Source organism: Mauremys reevesii, linkage group 6, assembly GCF_016161935.1.
Source record: "Mauremys reevesii isolate NIE-2019 linkage group 6, ASM1616193v1, whole genome shotgun sequence".
NCBI lineage: Eukaryota > Metazoa > Chordata > Testudines > Geoemydidae > Mauremys > Mauremys reevesii.
The window spans coordinates 49,076,067-49,092,494 of record NC_052628.1 but is presented as its reverse complement, the minus strand read 5'-3'; the positions used below and the strand labels follow the sequence as shown (position 1 = coordinate 49,092,494).

General features: G+C 44.9%; 1 protein-coding gene and 1 long non-coding RNA gene across 8 annotated transcripts in view; one reads left to right on the top strand and one right to left on the bottom strand.

Moving 5' to 3' along the window:
* Nucleotides 1–14,444, bottom strand: part of ATG10 (autophagy related 10) — a 129,842-nt gene extending 115,398 nt beyond the window's left edge. For 3 of the 7 annotated variants that reach the window (XR_005600786.1, XM_039545653.1, XM_039545655.1), the window contains exons 1-3: nt 11,264–11,312; nt 10,526–10,651; nt 2,840–2,956 (exon numbers count right to left, since the gene is read on the bottom strand). Coding sequence is in view for 2 of the 7 variants with exons in the window: in XM_039545653.1 (XP_039401587.1) it covers nt 2,840–2,956; nt 10,526–10,651; nt 11,264–11,278 (258 nt within the window). In the remaining 5 variants the exon portion in view is untranslated. Of the gene's footprint in view, nt 1–2,839; nt 2,957–10,525; nt 10,652–11,263; nt 11,313–13,068; nt 13,266–13,667; nt 13,821–14,182; nt 14,204–14,394 lie in introns of those variants that run through there. The other 4 variants (XR_005600790.1, XR_005600789.1, XR_005600788.1 and 1 more) reach the window with 4 other exon arrangements.
* Nucleotides 13,835–16,428, top strand: part of LOC120408571 — a 45,583-nt gene continuing 42,989 nt past the window's right edge. The window contains exon 1 of the long non-coding RNA XR_005600794.1: nt 13,835–13,943. This is a non-coding gene — a long non-coding RNA (uncharacterized LOC120408571). The remainder of the gene's footprint in view (nt 13,944–16,428) is intronic.

Genomic DNA, 16,428 nt, shown 5'->3' with positions numbered 1-16,428 from the left:
GTTGTTTGCTCTGCTCATTCATGGCCTCTACCACCAGAGAGTTTGGTGTAGGACGTAAAAATAGAAATTCCATCTCCTTGGAAGGGACATAGTATTTTTTTTTATTTGCTCTTTTAGAGGTGGGTGGAATTGTTGCTAGGGTCTGCCAGATGGTCTTGGCTGAGTCCATGAGCACCTTGTTTATTGGGAGGGCAATCTCGGAAGAGATTGAAGTCTGGAGGATGTCCCACAACTTATGTTGTGACTCTGCAACTTTTTCCAGCGATATCTTCAGTGAATCTGTGATCCTTTAAAATAGTTCTTGGAACTGTTTAAAGTCATCCTCCATCATGGAGAATGGGGAATAATAGCTTCATCCGGACAGGAGAATGAAAAATTGGCAGCTGGGGTGACTTCCTGAGCCGAAATCTCCTCCAGTTCCTCGACTGCCTCTTCTGGAGATTCAGAGGGTGATGGAAAATGCCTTGATCACTCCTTGTGTGGACTGGGAGGCTTCGGATAGTGTTGGCGGTACATTGCCCATGGGTCTCATTAAGGCCATTGTGGTGGGAATGGCATTAGTGGCAGCATCCATAGGTGTATGTACCATCCTTGAGTTTCAGGTCTGGGGTGGTATTCATGTTTCTCTAGTGGACCTGGTCTGGTAGCTGTGTGGGTAGGCAAGGAGTGATGGGAGGAGGAGATTTCCTCTTCCATCATCATCATCATCATCCTTGTCGCTGGATAAAGGAAGAGCTGATCTGGGTAGTGTGGTAAGTTGGCACAGTATCGAGCATGCTGGAGTAAGGTCAATACTGAGAAGTGGAGATTCCAATGCTGAGGAGACTAAAAGGTCTTTACGTCAGACAAATTGCTGTGGTACCAAAAGCATCGGTACTGAGGAGGTGTTGTTGGTAGTACCAGTGCCTTTACCATGGTTGCCAGTGCCAAGGATCGTGTGCTATATGCTGTGGAGGCAGAAGGTGGCACCACAGACTTTAGCGCTGCTGCACTGCTCAGTGCCGCATGTTTGAGCAGCTCCAGTGGTACAGCGGCAAGGATGGTAGGTATCCCTTTTGTGCCTTTTTCTGAGCCAGCCCACTTAGGATCTTTGGCTCACATGGTAACCACAATACTGGACAGTCCCACTACCTCAGAGGTGGATGGTCTTGGTGCAGTTGGTACCAATGGGGGCTGATGGGTCGGGGAATGTCTCTTTTTGAAGGGTTCACAAGAAGGGGGGTCAGTTTCTTTGTCGGAGGGCTCCTTCCTCTGAGAGAATGGTGGGGAACCTCTGTCAGATGCCACCGTTGCAGACCAATGCCCAGGAGGGGTCCGTGATCCCAGATCGGTCGCTGGGCACAGAGTCTTCTCCATCATGAGGAATTTTAGCTGTAGGTCCCTTGCTTTCCTGGCACAGGCCTTCAGACTGAGACAGTGGGAGCATTTATGTGGAATGTGTGTCTCACCACGGCAGCAGACACACTCTGAATGCCCATCTGAAACTGGGATTGATGACCGGCAAGTGAGGTAACATTTAATATCTGGGTAGCCAGGTATGCTCCTTTGAATAGGATTTCTCCCATGAGGGAGGGTAACTACACTACAGTAAGGGGAATCCTAATAACTGAAACTTAAATTCCTAAGATAAGAAAAAAAAAAACTTTTAAAAGAAATAAATAAATGGGGAAGAGACAGGGCAGTTAACTATTAACTAATTAATTAACTAGTACTTTAAAGTTAAAGCTTGACTACAGATAAAGATCAGAGGCACTGCCAATTGCTCCATCTCAAGCAAGGGGCAGTAGAGAAGGAACTAAGGGTGGGTTGGGCCACACATCACTATGTAACTGTGTGAAGCAGCACGAGATGGGGACAGCACATGTGCAACCCAACTAGGCACTGCTACTAAAAATCTCTGATTACAAGTACAGGGGTGCAGATTTACTTAAAGTGGAGTACCCACAGGGAGACTCCTCAAAAAAGAACCCTGGCTTATGATTGGCTGAAAATAGTCATATAACAAGACAATGAGTTTCTATGGTGTATCTCCTGATTGGTACATAAAACTAAAGTCTGGAGCTATGTCAAAAATCAGATCACATATGTATATAATTTCATTCTGAGCTCAGGGAAAAATGAGGACCTTCAACTTTACTTTCCCTTTTTAAAAGTTAATTTAAAAAAAAAAGCAACATATATATATAGTAAAAGCTTTGTTATCTGGCATGTTGGGAGAATGGAGCATGCCGGTTAGTCAAAAATTCCAGTTAACTAAGAGTTATATGGAGGGAGGGAGTTTGGGTGCGGTTGGTAAAGTGCCAAATAACACAGCTTTTACTGTATAAGAAATTGATACCACAATGGAAGTGATTTCCATTTCTCTCTCTCTCTCTCTCTCAGATATTCAAAAATATTCACAATTCATATACTGACTTACTTCAGTAAATATCAATATTTACTGTCCCTCAAGGTAATTGACCTCATATATTTTGCCTTGATTAATATTTATCTCTTAGGTAAGTAAATCTTGATGGTCAGTTTTTTAAAAAAGTGAATATTTCCTTAATATTGTTAAATCATGGTACAAATAAGTACCATCCTTCCATGATGAGACTGTGTATGTGTATTACAGATTTTAGTGAATTACATTATTGCCTCTCTGTTTCCTCCCCAATTCATGTATAAACTGGAAGGAAGAGGATAAGATTTTACATGAAGATTGTTCAAACCCCCTGATCATTCAAGACCTGAATATTCTCACAAAATGCTGAATGCAACAATAGAAAAAACATTTTGCTCATAATTTAGTTTATATACACAAGTTTTAAGGCAAATCAATAGAGAAAGCTGTATTTACCTCAACATGTGTGAATGTTTGCTCATCACTTTCCTTAGTGTTGTCCTTGAAAATTGATGGGGTATTTCCATTTTTCATTTGGAAGTGTGTTTTACTCATATAACCATCAGGAAAGTCCTGTGCTCAGAAAATACAAACCAAAAACATTTTCAGTAATCATTTAAATATGTAAAGTTCTAACTGCTACCACCATTCTACAGAATAAATAAAACACAGAATTCTGGCACCAATGCTTGGCAAAATGAAGTTCTGAAACTGCTGGGAGAGGGTCCTAACTGCACTAATCTTCACTATCCCCTGATGGCCAGTTCAGAGCAATTCTAACAGCTTTAGACGAAGCCAACTGCCCCACTAATTAAAATAAAATGTGATACAGCTGCTAAGATAATGCATCAGTGCTACATATCTGGGTACCCGGAGGGGTGGCACAAGGAAGCTATTGGAAAACATTGTATTGCGGTCTGGAAGAGAGTTGAGCAGCTGAGGGCATAGGTGGAAGGTCTCAGGAGACAGGAAATAGTTGGTAGGAGACAGACAGAAAGAGCAACATAGTCAAAGTCATTTTTAGTATCTGATACCAAACTTTTTTTCCCCCAGAAACAGAATCATAAGACTATTCCAACAAAATGGCATGAACTATGTACAATTCAACCCCAGGTGGGGAAATTGTCCTATTTGCACTAGGTGGGCCTAATGTGTATTGGATGAAAATAGACTCTTCTCAGAATTAGAGTGCTTATGACATTAAAAAAACCTAACTATTAATGTTCTTAAAACTGCATCATACAGGAATGCCTGAAGCCCACTACCAGTAAAGCCCTTGAATGCTCATTAAAATCTAGATCTGATCTAAAACCTTTTGCATATAAAAAGACAGTTAGAAAAAGGACAGTTTCATAATATTAAGATAACATCTATAAAAACAGTAACAGCAGAACAGGGGTTGATGGTTAAATTAAACAAGACACTTAGCATCTCTCTCTACTGGAGATTTCTGCCAAATGCAGCTACATTGATGTAGTCCAGGGTTTCTCAAACAGGGGTCACCGCTTGTGTAGGGAAAGCCCCTGGCAGGCCGGGCCGGTTTGTTTACCTGCCCTGTCTGCAGGCCCGGCCAATCGCAGCTCCCATTGATCCAGAGCAGCGATCCGAGGCCAGTGGGAGCCGCGATTAGCCGGACCTGCGGACAGGGCAGGTAAACAAACCGGCCCAGCCCGACAGGGGCTTTCCCTACACAAGCGGCAACCCCTGTTTGAGAAACCCTGACGTAGTCAGTGCAAACCCATAAGATAGATAAGCAGTACCGGTGTAAGAGAGGGCTCACACCAGTGCCACCTACCTGTGTAAATTCACAGGTTATGTGACACCAATTCATGCCCTATTTTGCACTGGTGCAGTATATCTGTAGTAAGGGATTGTACCTGCATACTTACAACCATTTAGTCACACAAAAACAAATTTCCCTAATCTCAGCAAACTCCTAGGGTTAATCTGGATTTTTCCCTCTTGGGTTGCATAACCTCACACACAGAAGGTCAGAACTGGGGTGAGGGGACCAAAGTAACCCTAAACATGCTCTCATTTTTATCATTTGGATGATTAACAATTTTCATCTATTTTTATAGATCAGCTTTTTTCATTTAAACCACATACAAGCATGATACAAGTACTTTACAATATATGGGCATTTACCCCACTGCCTTGCACAGGGACCATTGCAGAGCTTCACTTCTCCATAAGGGGCATTTAAGAGGAGAGTTTGCCTCAGACAAGCACAGTTTCTGCAAGTGCACAGACCTCTGGCGTGCAGAACAGCAATCTGCTCCATCCTTTAAGAGAGAACAGCCTGGGCCTCAGACTCGGGGAAGATGGACATGGCCATGATGACCCTTCCTAGACTTCATTCCCTTTTTACCATAGGCATTGTGAAAAGTCCTTGCACAACTGCACAAGGGTGGAGAAAGACTTTTGGTGGGTTTCTCCACACCCTGATATACATCCTTTAAAATGAGTTTGTCAATTAGAAATAAGATATGAGAGAACACGTTAATAATGGATTGCTGGAAAATGCACACGCTGAAAGGCAGCAAAAATGCATGGAGGACAATAAATAGTATCTGCATGCTAAGGACTTATTTCTCAAAGAAAACAAATAAATTGGGGTTTTATTAGCTGTTTCATTACATTTTATTTTAGACAAACAAACAGAAAGCATATGTGTAACATCTGATGTAAAAGGATTCCATTCAAAACAGTCTCTGAACAAAACTCATTAATGTAGCTTTAAATTGCTTGACAGGGCTGCAAATTTAACTATAATTTAACTCTTTGGTTAATCTACCATTTCTGACACAGTTTAGTTCGTTTATTCTGATCTTTAAATCAACATGTGTTCCATTCTGACACATTCATTCTGTCTTGTCTTTTCTACGATATTACAAAATATATTTAACTGCAGCATCTGTTATGGGCTATTTGTGTGCTTTGTTCTTATCAAGTTTCATACCTGAAACAAGATGATAATGCTGGTTAATATATTTTTGTTAGTAAACTTTTAACAAGGATATTTTGAAAATTTGCCTTGCTCTTAGCTTCTCTTGCTGACATGCTATATTTGTCTTCCTCCTAAATCTCAGTGGGTCAAATTCACTGACAGTGTGCTTATACATGGGATGTCCCTGATGGCAGAAAGAGCTGCACCTCAGTTTTGAAGTGCCATAAGGGCAATCCAAAAATTGGACAGAAATGACTGAAAAAATAGGCCTGACCTGAATAGCCAGAGAGCCCACTTAAGTGGCTTTCTGGAGAATTTTCTATTTGTGGACCTCCTCGAGAGCTGCACCAGGCAATTAAACCTGCCTACATGGGCAGAAAATCTTTGGAGAAGAAGAGTGGAAGAAACACCACCTGCTCTCCACAGGGTTGAATTGCCCAGGGGAGGGGGGTACAATGAGCTCTGATGGAGCAGGGGTGGGCATGTAGTATATACTTCCCTAAACCAGCTTTTCCTGATGGGTGAAGAAGGAGCCCAACCTCTCTGCATGCTTCCAAACTCTACAGCCTGTAATTTCCCTGCAAGCTATATCTGTGAAAGCCAGGAACCTGTGGAGTTAGTAATCTCTATATTTTATACCAGCAAGATGGTAGGAAGGCACCTCTTGCCATCACTAGGTGTAGGGGACCCAAGAAAGATAAGCATCTCCCATGTTACAGAGCTTCTCTAGTACAACATATATTTATGTATAAATGAATCAATACAGCTGTAGGGACTTTTCTCCTTAAAATAAGGGAAGATAGTTTGCCTATACTTAAACTGGCTTATAAATACATGTAGATCATAATGTATTTGGGTCACAATAGCCTTTGACATGGTCACTCATGACTACATGGGGATGAGATTAACCTATTTGCCTATGAAATAAAAATTATAATTAAAGTAAATGCATACATGGCTTTGGCAGAGTAGCTGTAACTGCCTAATTTGTGCAATATTCAGTATTACTACCCAAATTCAGCTTCATCGGGTCTATAAGTGATGCACTCCTACACTGCACGTTGTAGTTCTCCCTTCACAAGAGAGGGTTATAACAATATGGACCTCACCCTCCACATCTATACATACAAGGTTTTGCTTAGACCAGGTGAGTTTATGACATGATAAATCATCCAACTTTGTGAATTAGGCTATCATTTAAATTTAATTTCTACTGAATTCATGAACAGTTCTACAACCCTGACTTGCATGAGTAGTCTCGCTGACATCAAAGAGACTATTCATATGAGTATGGAATGTAGGAATGGGCTCCAAGTAAATGACATCAGCAACATTAAGAGTACACCAAACTGTTCCTGACACATATATATATTGAGGAGAGGGAGAGGAAAGGGAACAAAAAACCTGTCTATTACCCATTCTGCTTTAAGACACTCATCTCTTTCAAGGGAAATTTCCTCCCCTGATTATCACTGAATAAATGGATGTTCTCCATGGCCAAGTTTTTATCACAATCTGGAATCGGAGAGTCGCCAACTTGGCCCATTAACAAAAAATCTCACCATTTTTTATATGTGAGAACAAAAAATCTGTCTCATTTCACTATTTTCAGCCAAGCTTCTATTTCACAGAAAGTTCAAACTTTGACCCAAGTATTGAATTCCTGGTAGAGGCTCAGAGCATCTTTCTGTTCTGAATAAACTCCTCAGACACATAGCCTTGGACTGAAATCTAAGGTTTCAAATGGCTGACTATATGAAAGGGTGCATTGTAACTCTTTTGCTAATATTTTCACTCTTTTAAAAAAATGTGATTTAAAGAGAAGTTGCAATTTGTGGCTGAAGCAATGTTCTTCTTTTACCAGAGTCCTGCCTGTTTTGCAGTGAGAGTCTTAAATTCTAGTTTACAAATTCTAGTGTATAGGGAAAGCATTGTCACAGATCTACAAGCCTTCAATATATTTTAAAATATTATAAAGATGGCTTTAAACACTGCACATGATTTTCCCCGAAGTTTTAGAAAAGGATGGAGAGGTACTAAGTCACTAAATAGAATTACTGGTCTAGTTTCTCAGCTACAGCCATCTTTGCATTTTCTAATTCTGTGTAAAGGGCCAAGCTCTCTGATGTGTCTGCTAGAGCAGCCTGGGAGATGTTCTATCGCAACAGTTCTCAACCAGGAGTTCGGGACCCTCTGAGGTGCTGCGAGCAGGTTTCAGGGGATCCTTCAAGCAAGGCTGGCATTAAACTCACTGGGGCCCAGGGCAGAAAACTGAAGCCCCAAAGTACAGGGCTGAGGCCATGGGCACTGAGCCCTGCCTCCCAGGGCTGAAGCTGAAGCCTGAGCAACTTAGCTTCATGGGGCCCCTTCCCTGCTTGCTACCCCCTAACACTGGTTCTGACTTTTGTAGGCACAGGTGGGCCACGGAGTTTTTATAGCATTCGGGGGACGGGGGGGGAGATAAATAAGGCAGCCCCGGCACAGAGAAACTGGGAAGAAGGTGGATTAGAAGTTGCTATGCATGCAGTACCCAACAAAATGTATCTTGTTACCCTTGAGTGATCCACTCATGCCTAACTACCCCAGGTTTAGGTTCTGTATCCAGCAGTGTGGCACAAAATTTTCATACCAGAGAAGAGAATCTGGGCCAACGCGTTCAATGATTAATGGAAAAGATTTATAAATGAAAATGGCAAATTACATCTGAATGGCTCATTTTGATATTGTCTTCAACTAAGTTAAAAGTAGGTGAGAAGTTTTCAGACAAGGAAAATGTGTGAGGGCAGAAAAAGAAACTGGATTGGAGAGGCATCATGGTTGAATGAGACTAGGGCCTGGTCTACACTATGCGTTTAAACCGATTTTAGCAGCGTTAAACCGATTTAATGCTGCACCCGTCCACACAACAAGGCCCTTTATATCGATATAAAGGGCTCTTTAAACCGGTTTCTGTACTCCTCCCCGACGAGAGGAGTAGCGCTGAAATTGGTATTACCATATCGGATTAGGGTTTGTGTGGCCGCAAATCAACGGTATTGGCCTCCAGGCGGTATCCCAGAGTGCACCATTGTGACTGCTCTGGACAGCAATCTGAACTCGGATGCACTGGCCAGGTAGACAGGAAAAGCCCCGCAAACTTTTGAATTTCATTTCCTGTTTGCCCAGCGTGGAGCTCTGATCAGCACGGGTGGCGATGCAGTCCCAAATCCAAAGAGAGCTCCAGCATGGACCGTATGGGAGATACTGGATTGGATCACTGTATGGGGAGGCAAATCTGTTCTATCACAGCTCCGTTACAGAAGACGGAATGACAAAGCACTTGAAAAAATCTCCAGAGGCCACAGCAGGGACTCAGCACAGTGCTGCGTGACAAGCATAACGGAAAGCCAAAGAATCAAATGGACACTCATGGAGGGAAGGAGGAGGTACTGAGAACACCAGCTATCCCACAGTCCCCGCAGTCTCCGAAAAGCATTTGCATTCTTGGCTGGGCTCCAAGTGCCTGAAGGGTCAAAAACATTTTCCCAGGTGTTTCAGGGTGTATGTTGTCAATTTACACCCTTCACCGCCCCCAAAAGAAAAGGGAAAAAAATCGTTTCTCGCCTTTTTTCAATGTCACCCTATGTCTACTGCATGCTGCTGGTAGACGGGGTGCTGGAGAGCTAAACAGCAGCATCCTCTCCCCAGTGGCAGACGGTACAGTGCAGTAGGACTGGTATCCGTTCTCGTCATCAGCCCGTGAGTGCTCCTGGCTGGCCTCAGGTGAGGCTGGCCAGGGGCGCCTGGGTAAAAATAGGAATGATTCCCGGTCATTCCCAGTAGATGGTACAGAATGGCTGATAACTGTCCTCATCATAGCAACTGGGGGCTGAGCTTCATCAGCCCCCTCTCTTTCATGTGTAAAGAAAAACTTCTGTACTGCCTGGACTATCATAGCAGCGGGATGCTGCCTTCCCCTCATTTTATCTCACTAACAAGTCACTGTTTCTTATTCCTGCATTCTTTATTACTTCATGACACAAATGGGGGGGACACTGCCACGGTAGCCCAGGAAGGTTGGGGAAGGAGGGAAGCAACAGATGGGGTTGTTGCAGGGGCACCCCCCGTGAATGGCATGCAGCTCATCATTTCTGCGGGGTCTGACACGAAGTAGCTGTGCTCTCTGGTTCTCCGATACATGGGTTCTCTAGTACACTAGCCCCATATTCTAGGCAGGACTGATTCTATTTTTAAGATACCATAAAGGAGGGATTGACTCGGGGAGTCATTCCCATTTTTGTCTTTGCGCCCCCGGCCGACCTCAGCCAGAGGCACCCATGACAGCAGCAGACAGTACAGAACGACAGATAACCGTCATCTCATTGCCAATTTACAATGGCAGCAGACGGTACAGAACGCCTGATAACCGTCTCTGCTATCATGCAAAAGCAAATGAATGCTGCTGTGTAGCGCTGCTGTATCACCTCTGTCAGCGGCATCCAGTACACATATGGTGACAGTGACAAAAGGCAAAACAGGCTCCATGGTTGCCATGCTATGGCGTCTGCCAGGGCAATCCAGGGAAAAAGGGCGCGAAATGATTGTCTGCCGTTGCTTTCCCGGAGGAAGGAATGACTGACGACATTTACCCAGAACCACCCGCGACAATGATTTTTGCCCCATCAGGCACTGGGATCTCAACCCAGAATTCCAAGGGGGGGGGAACTGCGGGAACTATGGGATAGCAATGGAATAGCTACCCACAGTGCAACGCTCCAGAAATCGACGCTAGCCTCGGACCATGGACGCACACCGCCGAATTAATGTGCTTAGTGTGGCCGCGTGCACTCGACTTTATACAATCTGTTTTACAAAACCAGTTTATGTAAAATCGGAATAATCCCGTAGTGTAGACGTACCCTAGGAGTCAGGAGACCTCAATTTTAATCCCAGTGTCCCAGTAACCTGCTGTGTGATTTTGGGGAAGTCACTTCACCTCTCAGTGCCTCTCTTTATCCTCCCACCCTGTGTTTGTCTTGTTTATTTAGGTCATAAACTCTCCAAGGTGAAAAAAGTCTCTCATTATGTGTTTTTACAATGCTTTGCATAATGGGGCACCACATTTGGGGCTTGGTTGGCTTACCAGCCTGTAGGACATGAGGGAAAGCCTTGCAACAATAAGTTTTTATTAAATATCAAATTACTGCCCATACCTTTATACTTTTCCACTCCCAACCATCTCCTATTTGCTGTGAATGTTTAATGAACTCTGCACAACACTGCTTGAATCTATTTTCTTCCAGATAGAAGTCATCTTCAGTATCCAAGTTAAGTGACATCTGCACAGAAAATGGAATGTTAGTATTGGCAGCTGCAATGAAAACTAAAAATAATTTGTGCTGATTTTACACGCAATCCAACAGTAAAATAACCAGTACATCAACAATTTTAAAAACATATTTTTGTTTCTTAAACTAAAATAAAGATTTATTTCTTTGATTGTAAGGTCTTTACGGAAGGGACTGTGTCTTTTTATATGATTCCAATCCTGCACATACTTCCACCTATGCACAACTTTACAAATATGAGTAGTTCTAGTAAGACCAAACTACCATATAAATTCTAGAGGCAGGCCCTCAACACTTAATAGGGGGGGTTCCCAAAGAAAGGGCCCAGCCCTATAAAATGCTGAGCACTTCCTGTGAGATGTGAGTGCTCTGAACCCTCATTTACACCAAGAGTAGTTGAGCATTCTTAGCACGTCTCAGGACAACACATTGCACGACTAGGCCCCAGGGGTCAAATCCTGGTCCCACCAAAGTCAAAGGTAAAACTGCTGTAGGTTTCAACAGGACATAACAGCCCAGTGTGCCGCTATGGCCAAAAGAGCTAATGTGATCCTGGGATGCATAAACTGGGGAATCTTGAATAGGAGTAGAACGTTCCTTTACCTCTATATTTGGCATGAATGTGACCGCTGCTGGAATACTGTGTCCAGTTCTGGTGCCCATAGTTCAAGAAAAATGTTGATAAATTGCAGAGAATTCAGAGAAGAGCCATGAGACTGATTAAAGGATTAGAAAACGCATCTTATAGTGATAGACTCAAAGAGCTCAATCTATTTAGTTTAACAAAGAGAAGGTTAAAAGGTTACAGTCTATAGGATATACAAATATTTTATAATGGGCTCTTCAGTTAAGCAGAGAAAGGTATACCACAATCAAATGGCTGGAAGTTGAAGCTAGACAAATTCAGATTGGAAATAAGGCCTACATTTTTGACAGTGAGGATAATTAAGCACTGGAACAATTTACAGAGGGTTATGGTGGATTTTCCATCACAGACAATTTTTAAATCAAGATTGGATGTTTTTCTAAAAGATCTGCTCTAGGAATTATTTTGGGAAAGTTCTATGGCCTGTGTTATTCTGGAGCTCAGACTGGATGATCACAATGTTCCCTTTTGACCTTGAAACCTATAAATCTAGGACCAGTATTTTGCCCTAAAGCAACATTGTTTGAACAAAGTTATAAAAAAGTTAAATATTACAATGGTAACTCAAATTAGGAAATAAAGTCTATCTTCAAACTGATATAAATTCATTGGGAACAGACTGTGGGATAGATTCTCTGCTGGATGTAACAGAAGAGGGATACTGCAAGGGAGCAGATTTTGTGTCGGCCCCAGCAGAGATTAAAGCATTCCTCAATGTACTTTAATTAACACTGGCTGGTTATAGCAGGCAAGTGCCATCTACCAGTTGCCGATTGCCAGAACACAACATGATTCAACCACACCCTCTCCCCACCCACCTATAGGAGAGGTTTTAAGGGGGTTGTGAAGATGCCAGATGGGGAGATGTGGCCAGTTTATAACCTCTTGTAGCACAAAATCTGGCTCTGTGTTTTTATGCTTTCTATAAGACATCATGGGCCCCAAAGGTGCTATATACAAATATTTAAGGATAAAATAAATAAATAATAAATAATTATGTATCATGTGTCTGGGCAGTAAATGTGGGCTGACAGCCATACCTTCTCAGAGGAGGTGCTCAACAGCTAGCAAGATCTAGCCCTAAATCACCAAACTCCCACTCTCCCCACATAACAAATGTATTTATACAATTTAAACCACATTATTTTCAGTGTGAATGGACCAAACCTGTCTGTTTCCTAGACGTGAGAAGAGGAGAGCAAAGGAAAAATATGTACGATTAACATATCAGTGATTCCTAAAGTTCTCATTTTATTCAATCAAAGATGCAAAACAGCAATAAGTACAATGCATGTAAAGATCCTGAAGTTCTAATGAACATTTTAAATAGAACTTTGAGTTTTAGTAAACACCTAGGGTAGGTTAAGGAATACACTCGGGCAGAGAAAAAAATGAAGGGGGAGAGAAATACTGTGGTGAGCATGGGGGAGACAATCTGGATGGGGAGAAGAATACAAAGGAGAAGGAAAGTGAGGAAGCCTTTCGAAGCACAGGAAAGGAATTACCCTGCACTCAACAAGGTACAAAAACAGGCAGGCACCAAGGGAAATGCACAGACAGAGGAAAGGGTCTCAACAGCCTCGGGACTCCATCTAAACACAGGATGGGGACTTTAGGGAGCATACAGGGTGCAATTTATAAAGACGGGGTGGGGGAATCCTGGGTGAAGTGCTTCGGGACCCAGCATGGGGAGGGAGTTCCCTCGGGACCGCGGACGGGAGAAGCAGCACACTCGCAGTGCCCTGCCTGCACAGCCACATACCGCTGACAGCACTGCGCCCCTCCTCCGCCAGCTGCCACTCTCAGGTGGGGACACTCAGCAGGCTCCTCCCCTCCCCGCCCCGCTCCGCATGGGAACGGCCCGGCTCAGGCACGCGTTACAGAGACAAGCCCAGGGACCCCAACGTAGCCTGCTGCGCAGGCGCCCACGTCCCTTATGAGCCGCAAGGCACAGAGCGCGAGCAGCTTCTCCGCGCGGGCAGGTTTGGGCGGGGCGGAGCCTGGCGGTTAGGAGGCGTCCCCCAGCCAGGCCTTGCCGAACGGGAGAGCCCTGCCCCCTCGGGCACTAGCGCCCCCTCGTGCCGGGGCAGCGTTACACATGAGCTGAGGGACCAAGCGCTCGGGCCCTCGCCTCGGCAGCCCCGGGCTCGCCCTCCGGCTGAGCCCCCGAGGGAGAAGCTGCCGTGCCCAACCCGCCTTGCCTAGCGGCAGGACGCGCCGAGCTGCGGGGCGGCCTGGCACAAGGGCAGGCGAGTCCCGCCCAAACCCCCTTCCCGCTCCGGGTGACCTGGGGTCTCCCGGGCCACCCCAGCGTGCGGCGCGATCCGCGAACACGCCGACGGGCCCCTCTGCGCAGCTCACCTAGTAGCGAATAGCGGGGGAGCGCGGAACGTGCGTCCCTGTGCGCAGCGGCCCCGGCGTAGGCTTAGTACGGGGAGGGGAGGAAGCGCTGCTTAGCGAGGCAACGTGGCCCCGCTGTTCCTGCCTCCCCCCAGTCGCGGAGCCAATACGGCCCAAGCCCTGATCCCGCTCTTCGGAGTGCTTGGGAGGCTCAATGGAGGCGCAGCAGCAGCCAGCAAGTTCAACGAGCTCTGGCCTGTGACTCGCGCCCAGCCCCACGTGAGCCGCACACAGAATGTGAGCCTTTTTAATTACGCTTCTTTATAAGCAGTGTTCTCCTTCCCCCCCCCCCCAAAAAAAAAGTCGTGCAGCCCTTGAAGCTGAACCCTCTGTCAGTTCCCAGAACAATTCTCTGAATAAAGGAAGTTTCCCCACATTAGATTATAACTTTCAAGTTACCACCAGGCTGCCATCAACTGGAAGTAGTGACCCTACTATAGGCCAAATGTTCTGTATCCTATTACCACTGAGCTCACCTATCCAGTCCTTCGTATTTGTGGCATTTAGATGTATGGTGCTGAGAATAGCAGTATGGCCACGTATAGGCTCCACCTCCCCACCGCTTTTAATGAATGCTACTAAAAGACAGATGGCGAAACTAGAGAATTTTAGTTCAGATTGGGTTCACTACAGCAGCCCAGTAATCCTTGTTTTATTTGAATAGTTATAATGATTTATATAGACTTACCTTTCCTACCCCATGACCCCAAGGAGAGTGTGTGTGTGTGTCAGTGAGACTTCCTGTACTGAAAAAAACGGGGGAAAAACATGGAGTAAAGGATAGAAGTGATCACCTGAGTGTTATCACTTAATATTTTTAAGCATAAGATATTGGTTTGTTGGAAAAATTATTTTAATTATTTATTAATTTTTTCACAGCCTAAACCAAAGTATATCAGTCATGTACCTTTCTGGGCAAGGATTAACACTTTTTATTTTCTTTCAGTTTGTGGCTATACATGGCCTCACCTAAAACCCATTCAAGTGAATTGGAGTCTCCACTGACTTCAGTGGGCTTTTGATCAGGCCCACAGTTTTACTACTACACCTTTAGGCTGAGTAGTGAGCCAAAATTCAGGGGCTTGTGGGTTATTTCTGTTGGTGGGAGAAATTATGTATGTTCCATAAAGGAGTTTGACTGTTTCTTATATTTAACTTGAATGAATGGCAGTGGTTATGACATCCCATCCCACCCCACCCCGGTTAAATGAGATTTAATTTAACCCCCAGCATAACATTATTTTCAGGGCCATGGGTTACTTACTAGAGGGTAAATTTTATGCTGATTCAGGTATCTGTTTTGTTATTTGGCTATGGCTAAGCTGTCTGTTTTGCAATTGTATTTAGAAGTTACAGTTTTTTTGTTAGGCGCTCAGAGGCGTTTGAATTAGAATGCTAGAGAAATTATTTTAAAAATAGAGTGTGAACATTTTTCTACACTAGGGTATTACCAAACATGATTAGGCTACACAAACAAGGATACATAAAGCACATACAATATTTTAATAGGTTTAAGCAGAACATAAAATGTCAGGTGTATCAGTTTAGCCAAGGACAGTATCATTTTTTTTTTGAAGTTTTATGACCATTATAGAAAAGTGGGCAAGGTGAGGAATTGTTCTGTCAGCATTGGACAGTGTATTGCTCATTTTAAGTTCTGCATATGCAAATGATGCTTTGCAGTAGCTAGTTATAATGTAAAGTTTTCCAAGTGTGCTCAGGGCCAGCTTTAGGCCGATTCACCCGATTCCCTGGAATCAGGCCCCACGCCTTCGGCGCCTTTTTAATTTTTTTTACTCACCTCGGCGGTGGTCTGCTCCGCTGGGGTCTTCCGTGGCCCCGCTCTCCCGGCCGGAACTCCAGCTGGAGCATGGCAGCCCCACGGCCGGAGCTCCGGCTGGAGTGCAGCAGCTCCACGGCCCCGGAACCCCAGCTGGAGCGCCGCAGCCCCACAACCCCATCCGGAGCGCGGCAGCCCCACGGCCCCACTCTCCCGGCCGGAGCTTTGGCTGGAGCGCTGCAGCCCCGCACTCCCGTCCGGAGCTTTGGCTGGAGTGCAGCAGCCTCGCAGCCCCGCTTTCCCGGCCGGAGCTTCACCCGGAGCACAGCAGCCCCACGGCCCCGCCCAGAGCTTTGGCCGGAGTGTGGCGGCCCCGCTCTCCCAGCTGGAGCTTCAGCCGGAGCACGGCAGCCCCGCGGCCCCACCCAGAGCTTCGGCCGGAGCACGGCAGCCCCATGGCCCCGCAACCCCGGCCGGCAATCTGAAGTGCTGCAAAGACTGGGAGCGCCGCCCGGTGAGTACAAGCCCTGCCCCCTCCCCCCCAGGAATTGGGCTAAAGCTGGCCCTGAGTGTGCTGTTTCTAATTTTCTGGATATGGAGACCTGAGAGCGCCCAGAGCTTTTCTGTTAAATATTCTTGAGACAGACCATTCAACCAGCAATGCATCATTGTTCTTATGATTCAGTTTTCAAGATTTTAGTTGTTGCTAGCCTCCTGCAAGTACATAGCTTGCTTTATATTCAAGTATAATTTCCCCTGGTTTTTCTGAAAACATTAAGACTCCATAGATGTCCCTGGTTTCTGCATTAGCTCTCTTTAAACGCATTGTTAAATGAGGGCATTATTTTGGAAAGCCAGTAGCAATGTGTGTCCTGTCAGGTGGGCTTTGAACATGACTTTAATATACATACATACATACATACACATACACACACACACACA